The sequence below is a fragment of the Camarhynchus parvulus genome, unplaced genomic scaffold (genome assembly GCF_901933205.1).
Source record: "Camarhynchus parvulus unplaced genomic scaffold, STF_HiC, whole genome shotgun sequence".
Lineage (NCBI taxonomy): Eukaryota > Metazoa > Chordata > Aves > Passeriformes > Thraupidae > Camarhynchus > Camarhynchus parvulus.
This window is the reverse complement of record NW_022148358.1, coordinates 94,594-117,050: the sequence shown is the minus strand read 5'-3', so window position 1 is coordinate 117,050 and position 22,457 is coordinate 94,594. Positions and strand designations below refer to the sequence as shown.

Here is a 22,457-nt window from a genome sequence, read left to right as displayed (position 1 = left end):
GGGGGGTTTTGGGGGGTTTGATTTGTGGGCATGGGACAGTTCCAGTAAAATTTTGGCAAACCAGGGGGGTTTTGGGGTCCGATTTAGGATCCCAAGGAGGTTTTGGGGTCTAATTTGGGATCCCAAGGAACTTTTGGGGTCCAGTTTGGTGGCACAGGGTGGTACCAGGGACCTTTTGGGATCCCAAGAAGTTTTTGGGATCCAATTTGGGGTCTCACAGAGCTTTTGGGGCCCAATTTGGGATCCCAGGGACTTTTTGGGGTCCAATTTGCAATCCCAGGGACCTTTTGGGATCCCAAGAAGTTTTTGGGGTCCAGTTTGGGGTCTCACAGAGCTTTTGGGGCCCAATTTGGGATCCCAGACGCCTCCCAGTCTCCAATTTGCCACCTCAACACCCCCAAAACCCCCAGCCCCCCGCAGCACCCGGGGTATTTCAGGACCACCCCCCCCCCCCAATTACACCAGCACCCAATTAAGCCCTTTTAGGATGGGGGGGGGCTCTGATACCCCCTGATCCCCCACCCCAACCCCGCTAATCAGGGCTCGGGGTGATTAAGACCCCCCGAAAGCCGCTTGCCCGGCGCCTAAGCCCGGCTTGGCCAGCGCCGGCTCCGGGATGAGCCGGGCTCAGCTGCGCTTTACCTCCTGAGCCCCGATTACGGGGGGGGGGTCCCATCCGCCCCCCGCCCTATAAAAGATCCTCCTCGTCGCCCCCCACCCGCCCGTCCGCCCGCCCGCCCGTCCGTCCGTCCGCCCGCCGCCATGCAGAAGTCGCGGGAGATGCGGGACGAGCTCCCCGAGGATTTCTACATCCCCATGAGCCTGGACACCCCAAACGTGACGGCGCTGAGCCCCTTCCTGGTACCCCAAACCCACCTGGGCAGCCCCGGCATCTTCAAGGCCATGGCGGCCTTCATGTTCCTGCTGGTGGTGCTGGGCGTCCCCATCAACGCGCTGACCGTGGTGTGCACGGCCAAGTACAAGAAGCTGAGGTCGCACCTCAACTACATCCTGGTCAACCTGGCGGTGGCCAACCTGCTGGTGGTGTGCGTGGGCTCCACCACGGCCTTCTACAGCTTCTCCCAGATGTACTTGGCCCTGGGGCCGCTGGCCTGCAAGATCGAGGGGTTCGCGGCCACGCTGGGCGGTGAGGGACGGGGAGGACGTGGGGAGTGGAGCGGTTGGGGGCGGTGGGGGTGTGGGATGTGGGTTATGAGGTCACTGTGGTCTGGGGGTTTTGGGTCTGGGGGCAATGGGTGCGCAGAACGTGGGGCACAAGGTCACCATGGTCTGGGGGTGGTGGGTCTGGGGGCGTTGGGGGTGTGGGATGTGGGCTACAAGGTCACCGTGGTCTGGGGGTGTTGGGTCTGGGGGCTTTGGGGGTGTGGGATGTGGGCTACAAGGTCACCATGGTCTGGGGTTAGTGGGTCTGGGGGCTTTGGGTGTGTAGAACATGGGGCACAAGGTCACCATGGTCTGGGGATGGTGGGTCTGGGGGCTTTGGGTGTGTAGAACATGGGGCACAAGGTCGCCATGTTCTGGGGGTGTTGGGTCTGAGGGCTTTGGGGGTGTGGGATGTGGGCTACAAGGTCACTGTGGTCTGGGGGTGGTGGGTCTGGGGGCGTTGGGTGCACAGAACATGGGGCACAAGGTCACTTTGGTCTGGGGATGGTGGGTCTGAGGGCTTTGGGGGTGTGGGATGTGGGCTACAAGGTCACTGTGGTCTGGGGGTGGTGGGTCTGGGGGCGTTGGGTGCATAGAACATGGGGCACAAGGTCACTTTGGTCTGGGGATGGTGGGTCTGGGGGTGTTGGGTGCACAGAACATGGGGCACAAGGTCACCACTGCCTGAGGTGGTTGGGTCTGGGGGCGTTGGACATGAAGGCAGGAGGTCATCATCATCTGGGGGTGCTGTGTCTGGGGGCATTGGGGGTGTGAGACACGGGGCGTGTGGGACATGGGATAGAAGGTCACCACGGTCTGAGGATGCTGGGATGGGGACATTGGACACGTGGGACATTGGGTCTGGGGGAGTTGGGTTTGGGGACGTTGGGGGTGTGGGACGTGGGACATGAGGTCACCGTGGTCTGGGGGTTTTGGGTCTGGGGGCTTTGGGGATGTGGGACATGGACTGCAAGGTCACCATGCTCTGGGGGTCCTGGGTCTGGGGGCTTTGGGGATGTGGGACATGGACTGCAAGGCCACCATGGTCTGGGGACACTGGCTGTGGTGGCACTGTGGGGACACTGGACGCCTGGGCTGTGGGGCAGAAGGTCACCAGGGTCACTGAGGACATCGGCCGTGGGGACAGTTGGCTGAGGAGCGCCAGGGACATCGGGCAGAGGGACAGGGGGACACAAGGACATGGTGCATGGGGACACAAAGGACAGGGGACAATGAGGACACGTGGACACCACGGCATCGGTACAGAGCAGTGTCCCTGTGGTCACTGGTGGCGATGGTACAGGGGTGGTGACAGGGGTGTCACCAGCGTCCCCTGTCCCCAGGGATGGTGTCCCTGTGGTCACTGGCCATGGTGGCCATGGTGACAGGGGTGTCACCAGCGTCCCCTGTCCCCAGGGATGGTGTCCTTGTGGTCACTGGTGGGGATGGTACAGGGGCCATGGTGCCAGGGATGTCACCAGCGTCCCCTGTCCCCAGGGATGGTGTCCCTGTGGTCACTGGTGGGGATGGTACAGGAGTGGTGACAGGGGTGTCACCTGTGTCCCCTGTCCCCAGGGATGGTGTCCCTGTGGTCGCTGGCCATGGTGGCCATGGTGGCCATGGTGCCAGGGGTGTCACCCGTGTCCCCTGTCCCCAGGGATGGTGTCCCTGTGGTCACTGGTGGGGATGGTACAGGGGCCATGGTGCCAGGGGTGTCACCCGTGTCCCCTGTCCCCAGGGATGGTGTCCCTGTGGTCGCTGGCCATGGTGGCCATGGTGCCAGGGGTGTCACCAGTGTCCCCTTTCCCAGGGATGGTGTCCCTGTGGTCACTGGCCGTGGTGGCCATGGTGACAGGGGTGTCACCAGCGTCCCCTGTCCCCCCAGGATGGTGTCCTGTGTGGTTATGTGACAGCCCCGTCCCCAGGATGGTGTCCCTGTGGTCGCTGGCCGTGGTGGCCATGGTGGCCATGGTGCCAGGGGTGTCACCCGTGTCCCCTGTCCCCAGGGATGGTGTCCCTGTGGTCACTGGCCGTGGTGGCCATGGTGCCAGGGGTGTCACCCGTGTCCCCTGTCCCCAGGGATGGTGTCCCTGTGGTCGCTGGCCGTGGTGGCCATGGTGGCCATGGTGCCAGGGGTGTCACCCGTGTCCCCTGTCCCCAGGGATGGTGTCCCTGTGGTCGCTGGCCGTGGTGGCCTTTGAGCGGTTCCTGGTCATCTGCAAGCCCCTGGGCAACTTCACCTTCCGGGGCAGCCACGCGGTGCTGGGCTGCGCCATCACCTGGATCTTCGGCCTCGTCGCCTCCGTGCCCCCCCTGTTCGGCTGGAGCAGGTCTGGGGGGGTCCCGGGGGGGTCAGGGGGTCCCCAAAGTTTGGGGTTCCAGTGGAAGTTGGGGATCTGGGGAAGGTTGGGGGGTCCCAGCTGGATGGGGGGTTCCCAGGAGGATCCGGGGGTCCTGGATGGGTTCAGGGGGTCCCTGGAGGATCCGGGGGTCCTGGATGGGGTCTGGGGGTCCCGGGGGGGGTCAGGGGGTCCTGGATGGGGTCTGGGGGTCCCGGGAGGATCCGGGGGTCCTGGATGGGGTCTGGGGGTCCCGGGGGGGTCAGGGGGTCCTGGATGGGGTCTGGGGGTCCCGGGGGGGTCAGGGGGTCCTGGATGGGGTTTGGGGGTCCCGGGGGGTTGAGTCTTCAAGGGAGGTTGGGGGTCTTGGATGGGGTCGGGGGTTTTGGGGGTCCCGAGGGGTTTTAAGGGTCTGGGGGCGGATCGGGGTTCTGGGGGAGTCTGAGGGTCCCGGGGGGTTTCGAGGGTCCCTCACCCGTGCGACCCCTCCTCAGCCGCGCCCCCAGACCCATCTCCGCGGGTTGGCAGTGCTCGGAATTGTCGGGGATTTGGGGATCCCGGGGCTCCCAGGGATTTGTCTGATCCCGGGGCCGGTTTGGGGGTCCCGGGCTGAGTTCAGGGGTCCCATGGGCGGTGCCCACCCCCCGTGCCCCCTCCTCAGCTCCATCCCCGAGGGGCTGAGCAGCTCCGGGGCTCGAAAGTGCCGGGAATTTTCAGGGATTTGTTGGACCGGGAATCTCGGGGGCGGTTCGGGGGTCCCGGGGGCGGCTCGGGGGTCCCACTGAGGTGTGACCCCCTTGGTGTCCCCCTCCCCAGGTACATCCCCGAGGGGCTGCAGTGCTCGTGCGGCCCGGACTGGTACACGACGGACAACAAATGGAACAACGAGTCCTACGTGATTTTCCTCTTCTGCTTCTGCTTCGGCTTCCCCCTGAGCGTCATCGTGTTCTCCTACGGGCGGCTGCTGCTCACCCTGCGTGCGGTGAGGGGATTTTGGGGGGTCCCGGGGGGGTCCCGGGGGTCTTGGGGAGCACACGGTTTGTTGGGGTACGCGGCTTTATTGGGGTACAGGGTTTATTGGGGGCACAGGGGAATTGGGGTGCTGTGGGGTAGGGGATCCTTGGGGGGACCCCAAAGTGGGGGGGGGGGCAGTGGGGTCAGTGCTGGGGGTCTGAGCCCCCGGGTTTGAGACCCCTGTGGGTCACTGGTGTGGTGGAGTCCCCCAGTCTGACCCCATAACTGACCCCAGGTCTGACCCATAACTGACCCCCAGTGTGTGACACCCCCATAGCTGACCCCATAAATGTCCCCCATATCCCCCCATATCCACCCCTATATCTCACCCTATATCCGACCCCATATCCCCCCTATATCTGACCCCATATCCCCCCATATCTGACCCCATATCTGACCCCATATCCCCCCCATATCTGACCTCATATCTGACCCCATATCTGACCCCATATCCCCCCCATATCTGACCCCATATCTGACCCCATATCTGACCTCATATCTGACCCCATATCTGACCCCATATCTGACCCCATATCCCCCCCATATCTGACCCCATATCCCCCCCATATCTGACCTCATATCTGACCCCATATCTGACCCCATATCTGACCCCATATCCCCCCCATATCTGACCCCACATCCCCCCACATCTGACCCCACATCTGATCCCACCCTGTCCCCTGTATCTGACCCCATATCTCACCCCACATCTGACCCTATATCTCCCCACCCTCCCCACACTAACCCCACATATCCGACCTGCCCCTATATCTACCCCACATCTGACCCCACATCTGATCCCACCCTGTCCCCTGTATCTAACCCCATATCTCACCCCACATCTGACCCCATATCTCCCACACTGACCCCCCACCCGTATTACCCCATACTCCCCACCTGTCCCCTATATCTGACCCCACACTGACCCCACACCTGACCCCACACTGACCCCATATCTAACCCCACACTGACTCCACATCTGACCCCATATCTCCCACCCTTTCTCCTATATCTGACCCCATATCCCACCCCGTATGTGACCCCATATCTCCCCACACTGTCCCCTATATCTGACCCACACCTGACCCATATCTGACCCTATATCTCCCCACATCTAACCCCACACCTGACCCCATATCTCCCACACTGTCCCCTATATCTGACCCACACCTGACCCATATCTGACCCCATATCTCCCCACACTGTCCCCTATATCTGACCCACATCTGACCCATATCTGACCCCATATCTCCCCACACTGTCCCCTATATCTGACCCCACACCTGACCCATATCTGACCCCATATCTCCCCACACTGTCCCCTATATCTGACCCACACCTGACCCATATCTGACCCCATATCTCCCCACACTGTCCCCTATATCTGACCCACACCTGACCCATATCTGACCCCATATCTCCCCACACTGTCCTCTATATCTGACCCCACACCTGACCCATATCTGACCCCATATCTCCCCACACTGTCCCCTATATCTGACCCCACACCTGACCCATATCTGACCCCATATCTCCCCACACTGTCCCCCACACCTGACCCCATATCTCCCCACACTGTCCCTATATCTGACCCACACCTGACCCATATCTGACCCATATCTCCCCATTACCCCCACACTGACCCCATATCTCCCCACACTGTCCCCTATATCTGACCCACACCTGACCCATATCTGACCCCACCCTGCCCCCACACTGCCCCCATACCTGACCCTGTCTCTCCCCACACTGACCCCACACTGGCCCTGTATGTCCCCATATCCAACTGCGTATCTGACCCATATCTCCTCACCCCGACCCCACACTGGCCCCACATCTGACCCCATATCTCCCCACGCTGACCCCCCGTCCCTCAGGTGGCCAAGCAGCAGGAGCAGTCGGCCACCACGCAGAAGGCGGAGCGCGAGGTGACCAAGATGGTGGTGGTGATGGTGCTGGGCTTCCTGGTGTGCTGGCTGCCCTACTGCTCCTTCGCGCTCTGGGTGGTGACGCACCGGGGACACCCCTTCGACGTGGGGCTGGCCTCCATCCCCTCCGTCTTCTCCAAGGCCTCCACCGTCTACAACCCCATCATCTACGTCTTCATGAACAAGCAGGTGGGGACACGGGGACACAGGGACACGGGGACATGGGGACAGTGGGGCAGTGGGAACAGTGGGGACAGGGGGGCAGTGGGGAAAATGGGGCAGTGGGGGTGATGGTGGTGTCTATGTCTTCATGAATGAGCAGGTGGGGACACGGTGACACGGGGACACAGGGACACGGGACACGGGGACATGGGGACAGTGGGGCAGTGGAGAGGATGGTGACAGTGGTGACATGGGGACAGTGGGACAATGGGGACATGGGGACAGTGGGGCAGTGGGGATGATGGGGACCAATGGGACAATGAGGGTGATGGGGGTGATGGGTTGATGGGGAAATTGGGACAGCGGGGGTGATGGGGACAGTGGGGACAGGGGGGACAATGGGGACGTGGGGACAGTGCAGTGGGTCTGGGGTCCTGTCCGTGGGTCAGGGGTCCTGCTGTGGGTCTGGGCTCTCTCCATGGGTCGGGAGTCTCTCCGTGGGTCTGGGGTCTCTCCATGGGTCAGGGGTCCCACTGTGGGACTGGGGTCTCTCTGTGGGTCTGGGCTCTCTCTATGGGTCTGGGGCTGTTCCTATGGGCCCCGCCGTGGGTCGGGGGTCCCGCCGTGACGCCCCCCGCCCGCCCGCCCGCAGTTCCGCTCCTGCATGCTCAAGCTCGTGTTCTGCGGCCGGAGCCCCTTCGGGGACGACGGACGACGTGTCCGGCTCGTCCCAGGCCACGCAGGTGTCCTCGGTGTCCTCCAGCCAGGTGTCCCCGGCGTAGGGCCCGGCCCCACGGCACGGCTGCCCCACGGCACGGCTGCCCCACGGCACAGCTGCCCCATGGCGGGCTCAGCCCTATATCGAGCTCTGCCCCACATAGGGCTCTGCCCCACATCGGGCTCTGCCCCACGGCACAGCTGCCCCACATCGGGCTCTGCCCCACACTGGGCTCAGCCCTATATCGGGCTCTGCCCCACATCGGGCTCTGCCCTATATCGGGCTCTGCCCTATATCGAGCTCAGCCCTATATCGGGCTCTGCCCCACATCGGGCTCTGCCCCACATCGGGCTCTGCCATATATCGGGCTCAGCCCTATAGCAGGCTCTGCCCTGTATCAGGCTCTGCCCCACATCGGGCTCTGCCCCACATTGGGCTCAGCCTTATATCGAGCTCGGACCTACATCAGGCTCTGCCCCACATCAGGCTTGGCCCTATATCGAGCTCTGCCCCATATCAGGCTCAGCCTCACGGTTCTGCCCCATGGAGGGCTCTGCCCCCCGCAGTGCTGCCCCACAGCTCTGCCCCACATCAGGGATGCCCCACAAGGGGCTTGGCCCCCTAGCGGGCTCTGCCCCATGGCGGGTTGCCCCATGGCTCTGCCCCACACCGGGCTCTGCCCCACATTGGGCTCTACCCTATGGTGGCTCTGCCCTATATCAGGCTCTGGCCCACACCGGGCTCTGCCCCACACCACTCTCAGCCCCACGGCAGCTCTGCCCCCCCGCTATGGGGCAGCCCCACGGCTCCATTGTACATAAACCCCCCCCATCCCCCTGCATTAAACACTGGAGACGCAGCCACTGCCTCTGCTTTGCCCCACAAGTGCCCCCAGACCCACAGGTACCGCCCCAATGCCCCACAAGTGCCTTTGCAGTGCCCTCCAAGTGCCTCACAAATGCCCCCCAAGTGCCCCCAGACCCACAGGTACCACCCCCAATGCCCCACAAGTGCCCCACAGGTGTCCTCACAGTGCCCCCAACCCCACAAGTGTGCTCCAAGTGCCCCACAAGCACCCCACAAGTGCCCCGCAAGTGTTCTTGCAGTAACCCCATAGCCCTGCAGTGCCCCCCCAGCCCCACAAGTGCCCCACAAGTGCCCCCAAATACCCCCGTGTTGCCCCCCGGGTGCCCCCCGGGTGCCCCCGCAGTGGGGCGCGCGGCCGAGTTCTGCCAGTAGTGAGCTTTTTTGGCAGGAAAAAGTTCAGAACTAGCGGAATTCCGACCGCACGGCCCGGGGGGACACGGGGGGGACACCCCAGAGGGGACACGGCGGGGGGACACCCCATAGGGACACCCCACAGGGACACCCCACAGGGGACACGGGGGGGGACACCCCACAGGGGACAGACATCCTATAGGGGACATGGGGGGACACAAGGGGGACACAGGGGGACAGCCACAGGGACACCCCACAGGGGACACGGCGGGGGGACACCCCATAGGGACACCCCACAGGGGACACCCCACAGGGGACACCCCACAGGGGACACGAGGGGGGACACCCCAGAGGGGACATCTCATATAGGGCACCCCACAGGGGACATTCACGGGACACCCCATAGGGGACACGGGGGGGGACACCCATAGGGACACCCCACAGGGGACACAGGGGGCACACCCCACAGGGGACAGACACCCCATAGGGGACATGGGGGGACACAAGGGGGACACAGGGGGACACCCATGGGACGCCCATAGGGGACACCACATATGGGGCACCCCACAGGTGACACCCTACAGGGGACACGGGGGGACACCCCACAGGGGACACCCACGGGACACCCATGGGATACCGGACAGGGGACACCCTCTGGGGGACACAAGGAGGACACGGGGGGACAAGCACGGGACGCCCCATAGGGGACACCCCATAGGGGACAGCCCAGAAGGGACACCCACAGGACACACATAGGACACCCATAGGACACCCACAGGACACCCCATATGGGGCACCCTACAGGGGATACCGGACAGGGGACACCCCACAGGGGACACCCACAGGACACCCCATAGGGTTCACCCCACTGGGGACACCCCATTGGGGACAGCCCGGAGGGGACACGGGGGAACACCCACGGGACACCCCATAGGGGACACCCACGGGACAGCCATGGGGGCACCCTGTTGGTGACACCCCATATGGTGACACCCACGGGACAGCCATGGGGGCACCCTATAGGTGACACCCCATAGGGGACACCCCTCAAGGGACCCCCACAGGGACACGTGGCACCCATGCAAGCCCTTGGTGGCCCCCAGAGCCCCCCAACCCCCTCCCCCCACGCCCCCCCAGCACTTACCGGCCGCCCCCCGGGATGGGGAGATGGGGGGTGGGGGGCACAGCCCGCCCCCTTTGTCCCCCAATTTGGGGGGGTCCGGCGGCTGCCCAAGCCAAAATCCCCCCACCGGAACCCACGGGACCCCCCAGGACCCCCCCAAGGCCTCCCCAGGGACCCCCGGAATGCTCCCAAAACCGCTCGGAACCGCCCCAAAACCGCTCGGAACCGCCCCAAAATCTTTCAGAACCGCCCCAAAACCCCTCAAATGGCCCCAAAATCCTTCAGAACAGACCCCAAATCCTACAGAACTGCACCAAAACCCTTCAGAACTGCCCCAAAATCGCTCAGAATGGCCCCAAAACCCTTCAGAATCACCCCAAAATCCTACAGAACTGCACCAAAACCCTTCAGAACTGCCCCAAAATCGCTCAGAATGGCCCCAAAATCCTTCAGAATCACCCCAAAATCCTACAGAACTGCACCAAAACCCTTCAGAACTGCCCCAAAATCGCTCAGAATGGCCCCAAAATCCTTCAGAACCGCCCCAAACCCCCCTCCAGTCCCCCCCCCTCCGAGAGCCCCCGAACCCCCAGACCTCCCGGACCCCCCCAGGACCCTCCCGCCCCAGGACCCCCCCCCCAGAACCCTCCAGACCCCCCAGCATCCCCTCAGAGCCACCCCAAAACCCTTCCTTGGAACCGCTCCTAAACCCCTCAAAACCTCCCCAAAACCATCCCCGACCCCCCCCCCCGCACAAAGCCCCCCAGACCCTCCCGAAGCCGCCCCAGCTGCTCCCCCCAGGAGCCCCCCGGAGCCCCCCAAGCTTCTCCGTCCGCCGCTGCGCGCCCCCTTTTCCCCGGGGGGGGATTAAAGTTTCCGTGTCCCCCCTAATCGGACTCCCCCGGGGCGACCCGAAAATCCCGGGATTAGGGGGGCAGCTCCGGGATTAAGGTCAGGCCTGGGGGGCCCTTCTGGGGTGACCCCCCCCCCGGGCAGCGCCCCCAAGCCCCGGGACCCCCCAGGACCCCCCCGTGGGTGCAGAATGGGATGGGGGAGGGGGACACCCCAAATTCCAGCCCCTCCCCCCTCCCTCCCCTCGTTAATCCGTCCCTTCTTCCCCCCACAATGGGGTTAATTGCTAATTAGGGCTGAGGTTATTTTTGGGGGGCGGGGTGGGGCTCCCCCCGTGCCCCACTTGGCCCCGAGCCGGAGCCCCCCGTGATGTAACGCGGCCCCGTGACCCCGATGCGGGGGGGCCCGACCCCCAAATGTGGGTCAGGAGGGGGTCGGGACCCCCCGGTGTGGGGCGGGACCCCAAATGTGGGTCAGGAGGGGGTCAGGAATCTCCGATGTGGGGCGCGACCCCAAAATGTGGGGCGGGAGGGGCCTGGGAGTCCCCGGTGTGGGGCAGGACCTCGATGTGGGGCAGAACCCCAAATGTGGGTCAGGAGGGGGTCGCGACCCTGCTATGGGGTGGGAGCGGGGTCAGCACCCTGATATGGGGCAGAACCCCAAATGTGGGTCAGAAGGGGGCCCCGACCCCCCAGTGTGGGGCAGGACCCCAATGTGGATCAGAAGGGGGTCAGGACCCCCCGATGTGGGGCAGGACCCCCTGACGTGGGGCAGAACCCCAAATGTGGGTCAGGAGGGGGTCAGGACCTCGCTATGGGGCAGGGAGGCTCCAGAACCCCTCAATGTGGGTCAGGATCCCCCAAAGTGGGTCAGAAGGGGGCTGGGACCCACAATTTTGTGGGGCGGGGGGCTAGGACTCCCCGATGTGGGGCAGGGTGTGCTGGGATCCCCGATGTGGGGCGGTCCCCTGTGGGGTGTTCCCGCTGGCTACCCATGGGGGTGGCATTGGACGGGTGCCCGGGACGGGGTGGGGTGGTGGGGTTGGGGGTCACGGTCCCTGGCGGCTTTCTCCGGGGGGTCTGGGCCCCGGGCCTTTAAATCCCGGGGGCCAATTTGGGCCCCGAGGGGGCGGGTCCGGGAAACCTCGGGGTGGGGAATCGGCGCTGGGGTTTGGGGGGGTCCCGGGGGTCTCTGGGGGCGCCGATTTCCATCCCGGGGGTCCCGTTGGGATTCTGGGGATCCCGGGGGGGGCAATTGAAATGGCGGGGGGGCAATTTGGATGGAAATTATCCAAGGAAACCTCCGGGATGTTTGTGACGAACGCCACGTTCTGGGGGTCCCGGGGTTTCGGGGTCCCGGGCTTTTCGGGGGTCCCGGGGGTTTCCGGGGGTCCCGATTTCCATCCCGGGGGTCCCGTTTGGATGCCGGGGGTCCCGGGGGGGGCAGTTCAGACCCCGGGGGGGGCGCAGAGCCCAGGAAACAGCGGGGGATTAGCGCTGGCGTCAATCCCATCAGCTCACCCCGGCTGCTCAGGTGAGCCCGGGCCGTCCCCCCCGGATCCGCGCGGCCCCAATTAAGGGCTCAGGGACGGGATTTTGGGGGGTCCGGGCTAATCCGGGGGCGGGGGGTTATAAGAGCAGGGGGGCGCGGCTGGCCGGGGCAGTGGCGCTGGTGGCACTTGGGGACGATGGCGACGGGCGTTTTCGACGGGGCGGTTTTCGCCGCGCGCCGGCGTCACGACGACGACGACACCACGCGCGACAGCATCTTCACCTACACCAACAGCAACAACACGCGCGGTGAGCGGCGGCGACGCGCGGGGACACCGCGGGGACACCGGGGAAGGGGGCCCGGGGCAGTTCTGGGGGGGCTTTGGGGGAGTTTTGGGGCGTTTTGGGGTTGGCGGTTGTGGTGCGTCAATGGCAGGTGTGAGCGTGGTGAAGATGTTGGGGACATCAGGGGATATAGGGAGGCATGGAGGGACATAGAAGGACATCAGGGGACACTGGGGGACATCAGGGGACACTGGGGGACATCAGGGGACATTGGGGGAGGGGTCTGGGGCAGTTCTGGGGGGGCTTTGGGGGAGTTTTGGGGTTTGGGGTTGGCGGTCAAGGTACGCCAATAGTAGAGATGAGTGAAGATATTGGGGACATCAGGGGACACAGAGAGGCATGGAGGGACCCAGAAGGACACCAGGGGACACCGGGGGACATGGGGGGACATGGGGAGAGGGGGTTTGGGGGACTTTGGGACAGTTTTGAGGAGTTTTGGGGTCAATGGACATCAATGGCAACAATGCGCCATCAAGACATGGAGAGACATGGGGGGACAAAAAGGGGCAGGTGGGGACATCGGGGGTCACCAAAAGGCACAAAGGGAGGTGAGGGGACATGAGGGGACATGAGGGGACACAGGAGGAGCATTTTGGGGGATTTGGGGGGAGTTTTTGGGGTGAACGATCAACAAATGCTGACCCATATTGATGGCAGCGAGGCAGTGAAGATGTGGGGGGACATGGGGGGGGATATGAGGGGACACAGAGGGACACGGGGGGACACGGAGGGACATGAAGAGACACAAAGTGACATCAGGGGATCATTTTGAGGGAGATTTTTGGGGAGTTTTGAGGAGTTTGGAAGAGTTTTGGGGTCAATGATCCATGTACACCAACCCAAACCGATGAGAGTGAAGATGTGGGGGGACACGAGGGGACACAGAGGGACACGAGGGGACACAAAGGGACATGAAGAGACACAAAGGGACATCAGGGGATCATTTTGAGGGAGATTTTGGGGAGTTTTGGGGAGTTTTGAAGAGTGTTTTGAAGAGTTTTGGGATCAATTGTCAACGTACGCCAACCCACGCCGACGGCAACGACACGGGGAAGATGTGAGAGGACACATGAGGGGACACAAAGGGACACAAGGGGACACGGAGGGACATGAAAAGACACAAAGGGGCACCAGGGGATCATTTTGGGGGACATTTGAGGGAATTTTAAGGTCAACACCAACCTCCACCACCACCGCCGCCACCCCCAGCGGGCGCGAGGCGACACGGGGTGACACGGGGCGACACGGGGTGACACGAGGGTCGCTCACGGCCACCACCACTGACCCCGCTCCGTCCCCCAGGTCCCTTCGAGGGCCCCAACTACCACATCGCCCCGCGCTGGGTGTACAACCTGACGTCGCTGTGGATGATCTTCGTGGTGATCGCCTCGGTGTTCACCAACGGGCTGGTGCTGGTGGCCACGGCCAAGTTCAAGAAGCTGCGGCACCCCCTGAACTGGATCCTGGTCAACCTGGCCGTGGCCGACCTGGGCGAGACGGTCATCGCCAGCACCATCAGCGTGGTCAACCAGATCTTCGGCTACTTCATCCTCGGCCACCCCATGTGCGTCATCGAGGGCTACACCGTCAGCGCCTGCGGTCAGTGGGGCTGGGGACACTGGGGGTGGGGGGTGGGCAGTGCCTGTGGTCAGTGCCTGTGGTCAGTTGGGCTGGAGGACATGGGTGGGGTGTGGGCAGTGCTTGTGGTCAGTGCCTGTGGTCAGTGCCTGTGGTCAGTTGGGCTGGAGACATGTGGGGGATATGAGGACATGGGTGGTGCCTGTGGTCAATGCCTGTGGTCAGTTGCAGTGGGGTGTGGGCAGTGCCTGCGGTCAGTGCCTGTGGTCAGTTGGGCTGTGGACATGGGATGGGATGTGGGGTTGTGGTCAGTGCCTGTGGTCAGTTGGTGTGGGGACACGGGGTGGGGTGTGGGGTTGTGGTCAGTGCCTGTGGTCAGTTGGGGGCAGGGGGATGGGGGGCAGGATGTAGGGCTGGGGTTAGGCTCAGGGGTGTAGGGCAGGGCTATGGGGCAGAGATGAGGGTCAGGGATATGGGGCAGAGATATGGGGCTGAGATGTGGGCTGGGATGTGGGTCAGGGATGTGGGCTGGGATGTGGGTCAGGGATGTGGGGTGGGGTTAGGGTCAGGAGTGTAGGGCAGGGAGGAGGGTCAGGGATATAGGGCAGGGATGTGGGTCACAAATGTGGGTCACAAATGTGGGTCAGGGGCTCTCTATGGGTCTGGCGCTATGGGGCAGCCCCATAACCACCCCAAACCGCTCCAGCCATCCCAGCGCTGCAGTTCCTGGTCCCATTCCCCACAGCAGGGACTGGATGTTACGGGGCTGTCTATGGGGCTCTATGGGTCTGAGCTCTATAGGGCCGCTCTCTATGGGCCCGGGCGCTATGGGGCGGCCCCACAACCACCGCAAACCCCTGCAGGCATCACGGCGCTCTGGTCCCTGGCCATCATCTCCTGGGAGCGCTGGTTCGTGGTGTGCAAACCCTTCGGCAACATCAAGTTCGACGGCAAGCTGGCGGTGGCCGGGGTCCTCTTCTCCTGGATCTGGTCCTGCGCCTGGACCGCGCCCCCCATCTTCGGCTGGAGCAGGTGGGGAGGGGGCCCGGGGTGGCACCAGCGTCCCCAGGGGTGTTGGGGGGTGGCACCAGTGTCCCCAAGGGGTCACAGGGGTGGCACGAGCGTCCCCAGGGGTATTGGGGGTGGCACCAGTGTCCCCAGGGGGTCTGAGGGGTGACACGAGGGTCCCCAGGGGGGTGACGGGGGGTGACACCAGTGTCCCCAGGGGGTCATTGGGGGTGGCACCAGTGTCCCCAGGGGTATTGGGGGGTGACACGAGTGTCCCCAGGGGTGTTGGGGGTGGCACCAGTGTCCCCAGGGGGTCACAGGGGTGGCACCAGTGTCCCCAGGGGGTATAGGGGGATGGCACCAGTGTCCCCAGGGGGTCACAGGGGTGGCACCAGTGTCCCCAGGGGTGTGGGGGGGGGGTGCCCCAGGGGTGTTGGGGGGTGACACGAGGGTCCCCAGGGGGTCACAGGGGTGGCACCAGTGTCCCCAGGGGTATTGGGGGGTGGCACCAGTGTCCCCAGGGGGTGTTTGGGTGGCACCAGTGTCCCCAGGGGGTCACAGGGGTGGCACCAGTGTCCCCAGGGGGTCACAGGGGTGGCACCAGTGTCCCCAGGGGTATTGGGGGGTGGCACCAGTGTCCCCAGGGGGTCACAGGGGTGGCACCAGTGTCCCCAGGGGTGTTTGGGGTGGCACCAGCGTCCCCAGGGGTGTTGGGGGGTGACACGAGGGTCCCCAGGGGGTCACAGGGGTGGCACCAGTGTCCCCAGGGGTATTGGGGGTGGCACCAGTGTCCCCAGGGGGTGTTTGGGGTGGCACCAGTGTCCCCAGGGGTGTTGGGGGGTGACACGAGGGTCCCCAGGGGGTCACAGGGGTGGCACCAGTGTCCCCAGGGGTATTGGGGGGTGGCACCAGTGTCCCCAGGGGTGTTAGGGGGTGGCACGAGTGTCCCCAGGGGGTCACAGGGGTGGCACCAGCGTCCCCAGGGGGTCACAGGGGTGGCACCAGTGTCCCCAGGGGGTGTTTGGGGCGACACGAGTGTCCCCAGGGAGTCACAAGGGTGGCACCAGTGTCCCCAGGGGTGTTTGGGGGTGACACCAGTGTCCCCAGGGGTGTTGGGGGGTGGCACCAGTGTCCCCAGAGCTGTCCAAGGCTCCAGGGGTGACCCGGGTGTCCCCAAGGCAGGTCCGGGGTTGACCCCCCGAGGTTCCCAGGGATCCCCCAGACCCGGATCCTTTGTGAGGAATTTGGGGGGGTCCCCATTGTCCCCCCTGACCCCCAATGTCCCCCCCCGGGCAGGTACTGGCCCCATGGGGGTGACCCGGGTGTCCCTGAGGTGGGTCTGGGGGTGACTCCCTGAGGTTCCCTGGGGTTTCCCGGACCCGAATCCTTTCTGAGGAATTTGGGGGGGTCCCCATTGTCCCCCCTGACCCCCAGTGTCCCCCCCCGGGCAGGTACTGGCCCCACGGGCTGAAGACCTCGTGCGGGCCCGACGTGTTCAGCGGCAGCACGGACCCGGGCGTGCAGTCCTACATGGTGGTGCTCATGGTCACCTGCTGCTTCTTCCCGCTGGCCGTCATCATCTTCTGCTACCTGCAAGTCTGGCTGGCCATCCGCGCGGTGAGGAGAGACCTCCCCCCCCCAAAAAAAATCCGAGACAAAAACAAAACCCTGGGGAAAAAATCCCGAACTGAAAAAAAAAAAACCCTGGGGAAAAAATCCTGAACTGAAAAAAACCCTGGGGGAAAAATCCTGAACTGAAAAAAAACCCCGGGGAAAAAATCCTGAAGCAAAAAATCCCCCCAGACCCCACAATAACCCCCCAAACCCCACAATTACCCCCCAGGACCCTTTTAACCCCCCCGTGCCCCCCCCAGGTGGCGGCCCAGCAGAAGGAGTCGCCTTTGTACCCCTTTAACCCCTCAAACCCCACAATGACCCCCCCAGGATCCTTTTAACCCACTCAAACCCCACAATGACCCCCCAGACCCCACAATAACCCCCCAAACGCCACAATTACCCCCCAGGATCCTTTTAACCCCCCCGTGCCCCCCCCAGGTGGCGGCCCAGCAGAAGGAGTCGGAGTCGACGCAGAAGGCGGAGAAGGAGGTGTCGCGCATGGTGGTGGTGATGATCCTGGCCTACTGCTTCTGCTGGGGGCCCTACACCATCTTCGCCTGCTTCGCCGCCGCCAACCCCGGCTACGCCTTCCACCCGCTCACCGCCGCCCTGCCCGCCTTCTTCGCCAAGAGCGCCACCATCTACAACCCCATCATCTACGTCTTCATGAACAGACAGGTGAGGGGCACACCTGGGGACAGCTGTGGGCATGGGGACACAGCCAGGACATGGGGTATGGGCTATAGGGTACAGGGTATGGGAAATAGGATAGGGACAGGGCCACCATCTACAGCCCCATCATCTACGTCTTCATGAACAGACAGGTGAGGGGCACACCTGGGGGCAGCTGGGGACAGCTGGGGACAGCTGTGGGCATGGGGACAGCTGTGGGCATGGGGACACAGCCAGGACATGGGATATGGGAAATAGGATAGGGACAGGGCCACCATCTACAGCCCCATCAGCTACGTCTTCATGAACAGACAGGTGAGGGACACACCTGGGGACAGCTGGGGACAGCTGTGGGCATGGGGACAGCTGGGGACAGCTGTGGGCATGGGGACACAGCCAGGACATGGGGTATGGGCTATAGGGTACAGGGTATGGGATCTGGGACAGGGCCACCATCTACAGCCCCATCAGCTACATCTTCATGAACAGACAGGTGAGGGACACCTGGGGACAGCTGGGACACACCTGGGGACACCTGGGGACAGCTGGGGACAGCTGTGGGCATGGGGACAGCTGGGGACAGCTGTGGGCATGGGGACACAGCCAGGACATGGGATATGGGAAATAGGATAGGGACAGGGCCACCATCTACAGCCCCATCAGCTACGTCTTCCTGAACAGACAGGTGAGGGGCACACCTGGGGACACCTGGGGACAGCTGTGGGCATGGGGACACAGCCAGGACACGGGGTATGGGGTATGGGACAGGGCCACCATCTACAGCCCCATCATCTACGTCTTCATGAACAGACAGGTGAGGGGGACACCTGGGGACAGCTGGGACACACCTGGGAACACCTGGGCACACACCTGGGGACAGCTGGGACACACCTGGGGACACACCTGGGGACACCTATGGACACGGGGTATGGGATGTGGGGTATGGGGTACAGGGTATGGCATAGAGCCACCATCTACAGCCCCATCATTTACATTTTCATGTCCCCCTGTCCCCTGTCTGTCCCCTCTGTCCCTTGTTTGTCCTCTGTCTGTGTCCCCTCCATCCCCCGTGTCCCCCGTGTCCCCCCCGTGTGTCCCCTGCATCCCCCTGTCCCCATTGTCCACTGTCCCCCCCGCTGTCCCCTGTGTGTCCCCTGTGTGTCCCCATGTCCCCCTGTCTGTCCCCCCGTCTCCTGTCCCCCCCTGTGTCCCCTGTCTGTCCCTTGTCTGTCCCCCTGTCCCCGTGTGTCCCCTGTCCCCTGTCTGTCCCCTGTCCCCCCTGTTTCCCCTGTCTGTCCCCTGTCTCCTGTGTCCTCTCTCTGTCCCCTTGTCTCCCCCTGTCTGTCCCCTGTCCCCCCGGTGTCCCCCGTGTGTCCCTTGTCCCTTCCTATGTCCCCTGTTTGTCCCTATGTCCCCCCATCCCCTGTGCCCCCCGTGTGTCCCCTGTCCCTTGTGTGTCCCCTGTCTGTCCCCTGTCCCCGGTGTCCCCCGTGTGTCCCCCTGTCCCCCCCTGTCCCACCCGGTGTCCCCCGTCTGTCCCCTGTCCCCTGTCTGTCCCCTGTGTCCCGTGTCTGTCCCCTTGTCCCCCCCGTCTGTCCCCTGTCTGTCCCCTGTCCCCCCTGTCTGTCCCGTGTGTCCCGTGTCTGTCCCCTTGTCCCCCCCGTCTGTCCCCTGTCTGTCCCCTGTCCCCTGTCTGTCCCCTGTGTCCCGTGTCTGTCCCCTTGTCCCCCTCGTCTGTCCCCTGTCTGTCCCCTGTCCCCTGTCTGTCCCCTGTGTCCCGTGTCTGTCCCCTTGTCCCCCCCGTCTGTCCCGTGTCTGTCCCCTGTCCCCCCCGTGTGTCCCCTGTCCCGTGTCTGTCCCCTTGTCCCCCCTGTCTGTCCCCTGTCCCCCGTGTGTCCCCTGTCCCCTGTCTGTCCCGTGTCTGTCCTCTTGTCCCCCCTGTGTGTCCCCTGTCCCCTGTCTGTCCCGTGTGTCCCCCGCGCAGTTCCGGAACTGCATCCTGCAGCTCTTCGGCAAGAAGGTGGACGACGGCTCCGAGGTCTCCACCTCCCGCACCGAGGTGTCCTCGGTGTCCAACTCCTCCGTGTCCCCCGCCTAGGGACCCCCGCCGCCCCCTCCCCAATAAAGCTTTGTACCTCCCGGACAGCCGTGCGCCCGTGTCACCTCCCTGCGCCGCCCGTGTCACCTCCCCGCCGGCCCCAATGTCCCCAAGAGGCTGGGGGTCCCCTCCTTGGTGTCCCCAATGTCCCCAAGAGGCTGGGGGTCCCCTCCTTGGTGTCCCCAATGTCCCCAAGGGGCTGAGGGTCCCCTCCTTGGTGTCCCCAATGTCCCCAGGGGGCTGGGGGTCCCCTCCTTGGTGTCCCCAATGTCCCCAAGGGGCTGGGGGTCCCCAGTGTCACCTCCCCGCGCCGGCCCCAATGTCCCCAAGGGGCCGAGGGTCCCCTCCTTGGTGTCCCCAATGTCCCCACGGCTCTGGGGGTCCCCAGTGTCCCCTCCTGGGGGGGTCCTCACTGTCCCATCGCCCTCCGGGATGTCCCCTCCAGGGTCCCCAACCCTCCCATCAGCCTTTGCGGCGGTGTCACCCCCACCCCCCCGTGTCCCCCCAAATCCCCCCCGGACCCCGGGGAGCGACAGCTGCCGCTGGCCCCGCCCCCAGGAGCTCGAAGCCAATGGGAAGCGCTCCCGCTGCTTGCAGCTCTGCTATTGGTTAACAGGGATGTCAATCATCGCTGCCCCAAGCGGCCAATCAGGAGCAGGGGTGGGGCGAAGGGGGCGTGGTCTGAATGGAGATGATGTCATCGCCGCTGGCCACGCCTCCCGTGCGTTCTCATTGGTGAAAAAGGGCGGGAGGGGCGCGCGCCGCGCTGTGATTGGCGGGGAGGGGGCGGGAAAGGGGCGGGGCCAGAGGAAAAGGCACGTGGAGGGGGGGCAGAGATGGGGACAGGGATGGGGACACAGGGACAGGGACAGGGATGGGGACAAAGAATGTACGGGGATGGGGACAGGGATCGGGACACAGGGACAGGGACAGGGATGGGGACAGGGATGGAGACAGAGATGGGACAGGGATGGGGACAGGGATGGGACAGGGATGGGACAGGGACAGGGATGGGGACAGGGATGGAGACAGAGATGGGACAGGGATGGGGACAGGGATGGGACAGGGATGGGACAGGGACAGGGATGGGAATGAGACAGGGAGAAGGACGGGGACTGGGATGGGGACAAGGATGGGGACAGAGGGATGGAGACAAAGAATGGACAGGGATGGGACAGGGAAGGGGACAGGGACAGGGATGGGGACATAGGGATGGGGACAGGACAGGGATGGGACAGGGACGGGAATGAGACAGGGAGAAGGACGGGGACTGGGATGGGGACAGGACAGGGATGGGACAGGGACAAGACAGGATTGAGGACTGGGATGGGGACAAGGATGGGACAGGAATGGGGACAGGAAAGGGACAGGAAAGGGACAGGAGGGTGTCCCCTGAGCTGACACTGTCCCCGGTGTCCCCACACCCTCTGTCCCTCGCATCCCCCTGTCCCTCTGTCCCGTGTCCCTCGTGTCCTCCGTGTCCTCCCTGTCCCCTGTGTCCCCCCCGTGCCCCCCCGGGTGGGTGGGTGGCCTGGCCCTCCAAGGGATGGGGACACCGAGGTGACACCCGGGGGACAGGAGGGGACAGGTGAGACACGGGGGGGGTGACACGGGGGAGGGGACACACAGGAGGTGGCACAGGGGGGTGACGCAGGGGAGGTGACAACCCCGGTGGTCTCCACCAGCGACGTCGGGGACGGAGAAGGGGGTGGGGATGGGGGGGGGATTCCCACCCAGTGGGCGTGGCCTCCCCGCAGGCCCCGCCCCCCGCAGGCCCCGCCCCCGGCCCGCAGCGCCTCCGGCAGCGCCGCAGCGCCGGGACCGATGGGCCGGGACCGGTACCGGGGGGGGCCCGCGGGGCCGGGGGGGGGTCGGGGGGGCTCCGGGGGGGCTCCGTGCTCGGTGGGGGGCGCGGGGGGAGCGGGGGAGGGGCGGGGGAGGGGGCAGCGCGCGGGGCTGCGGGAGGGGGAAGGGGGGAGGATGCGGGGGGAGGGGGAGAGGGGGGATTTGGGGGGGCTGGGGAGGCGGGGGGAGGGGGGAGAGAGCGGGGGGGGGGCACCTGGGCAGGTGAGAGGCCGAGGGGGAGGGAGGGCGGGCCAGGGGTGGCCAGGTGTGGTGGGGACAGCTGTGAGCAGGTGTGACACGGATGGGCGGGCGTCAGGGACAGGGGTGGGCAGGGGTGGCAGGGCCAGGTGTGTCAGGGGTGGGCAGGTGTGACAGGGCCAGGTGTGTCCAGGTGTGCCCAGGTGTGTCCAGGTGTGACAGGAGTGCCCAGGTGTGGCAGGGCCAGGTGTGTCCAGGTGTGTCGGGGTTGTCCAGGTGTCATGGCCAGGTGTGTGTAGGTGTGGTGGGGACAGGGGTGGCCAGGTGTGTCCAGGTGTGTCGGGAATGTCCAGGTGTCATGGCCAGCGGTGGCCAGGTGTGGTGGGGAGCGGTGTCACCAGCTGTGACCAGGTGTGTCAGGGATGTGCAGGTGTGATAGGGCCAGGTGTGTCCAGGTGTGTCAGGGACAGGTGTGAGCAGGAACTGGGAGTTCCTGGAGTGAACTGGAGGTACTGGGAGTTACTGGGTGAACTGGGAGTTTCTGGAGGCACTGGGGGTTACTGGGATTCACTGGGTGAACTGGGACATACTGGGCGTTACTGGGAGTTACTGGGGGCACTGGCGGTTACTGGGGTTCACTGGGTGAACTGGGGGTTACTGGGGTTCACTGGGCGTTACTGGGGTTCACTGGGCGAACTGGGACATACTGGGAGCACTGGGAGAGCCGTGAGCTCCTGGGGACGCTGGGACTGCCCGGGGCTCACTGGGCAAACTGGGACTTACTGGGAATTACTGGGAGCCCACGTGTGCCCAGCTGTGCCGCGCTGGGGGCGGGGCTTTCCCCGCTGTGGGCGGGGTTTGCAGCGCGGGGGCGGTGGGTTTTTCCGCGTGGTGGGCGTGGTTTTATCCATATATGGACTGGAAGGCCCCGCCTCCGCCCCGAGGCCCCGCCCCCCGTTTGGCGCAGTCCGCGCGCGCCGCCGCAGGGCCGGGGGCGGGGCCTCGGCGCTGGGCGCGGGCGCTGATTGGCTGAAAACGTGGGATGGACAGGAGGGGGCGTGGCTTGGGCGGAGCGAGACGGGACTGAG

The 22,457-nt window shown here is 64.6% G+C and overlaps 2 protein-coding genes across 2 annotated transcripts; both read left to right on the top strand.

Annotated features, from left to right (window-relative positions):
• The first annotated feature begins 762 nt into the window (after positions 1-762).
• On the top strand, positions 763-7,389 carry LOC115916628 (blue-sensitive opsin-like). Its single transcript, XM_030970342.1, is given in 6 exon segments — positions 763-1,147; positions 3,326-3,494; positions 4,320-4,485; positions 6,395-6,634; positions 7,260-7,316; positions 7,318-7,389. Coding segments are annotated over 6 exon segments (1,089 nt in total).
• A 4,799-nt stretch (positions 7,390-12,188) lies between these two features.
• LOC115916629 (red-sensitive opsin) lies at positions 12,189-19,371 on the top strand. Its single transcript, XM_030970343.1, has 6 exons — positions 12,189-12,317; positions 13,656-13,952; positions 14,795-14,963; positions 16,391-16,556; positions 16,995-17,234; positions 19,213-19,371. The coding sequence occupies exons 1-6, from the start codon at positions 12,206-12,208 to the stop codon at positions 19,324-19,326; spliced, it is 1,098 nt and encodes a 365-aa protein (XP_030826203.1). The 5' UTR covers positions 12,189-12,205; the 3' UTR covers positions 19,327-19,371.
• Positions 19,372-22,457: the final 3,086 nt, after the last annotated feature.

Coding starts and splice junctions, on each gene's coding strand:
- LOC115916629 (XM_030970343.1), top strand. CDS start 12,206: ATGGCGACGGGCGTTTTCGACGGGGCGGTTTTCGCCGCGCGCCGGCGT. Junction 13,953..14,794: donor CTACACCGTCAGCGCCTGCG/GTCAGTGGGGCT, acceptor AAACCCCTGCAG/GCATCACGGCGCTCTGGTCC. Junction 16,557..16,994: donor TCTGGCTGGCCATCCGCGCG/GTGAGGAGAGAC, acceptor TGCCCCCCCCAG/GTGGCGGCCCAGCAGAAGGA.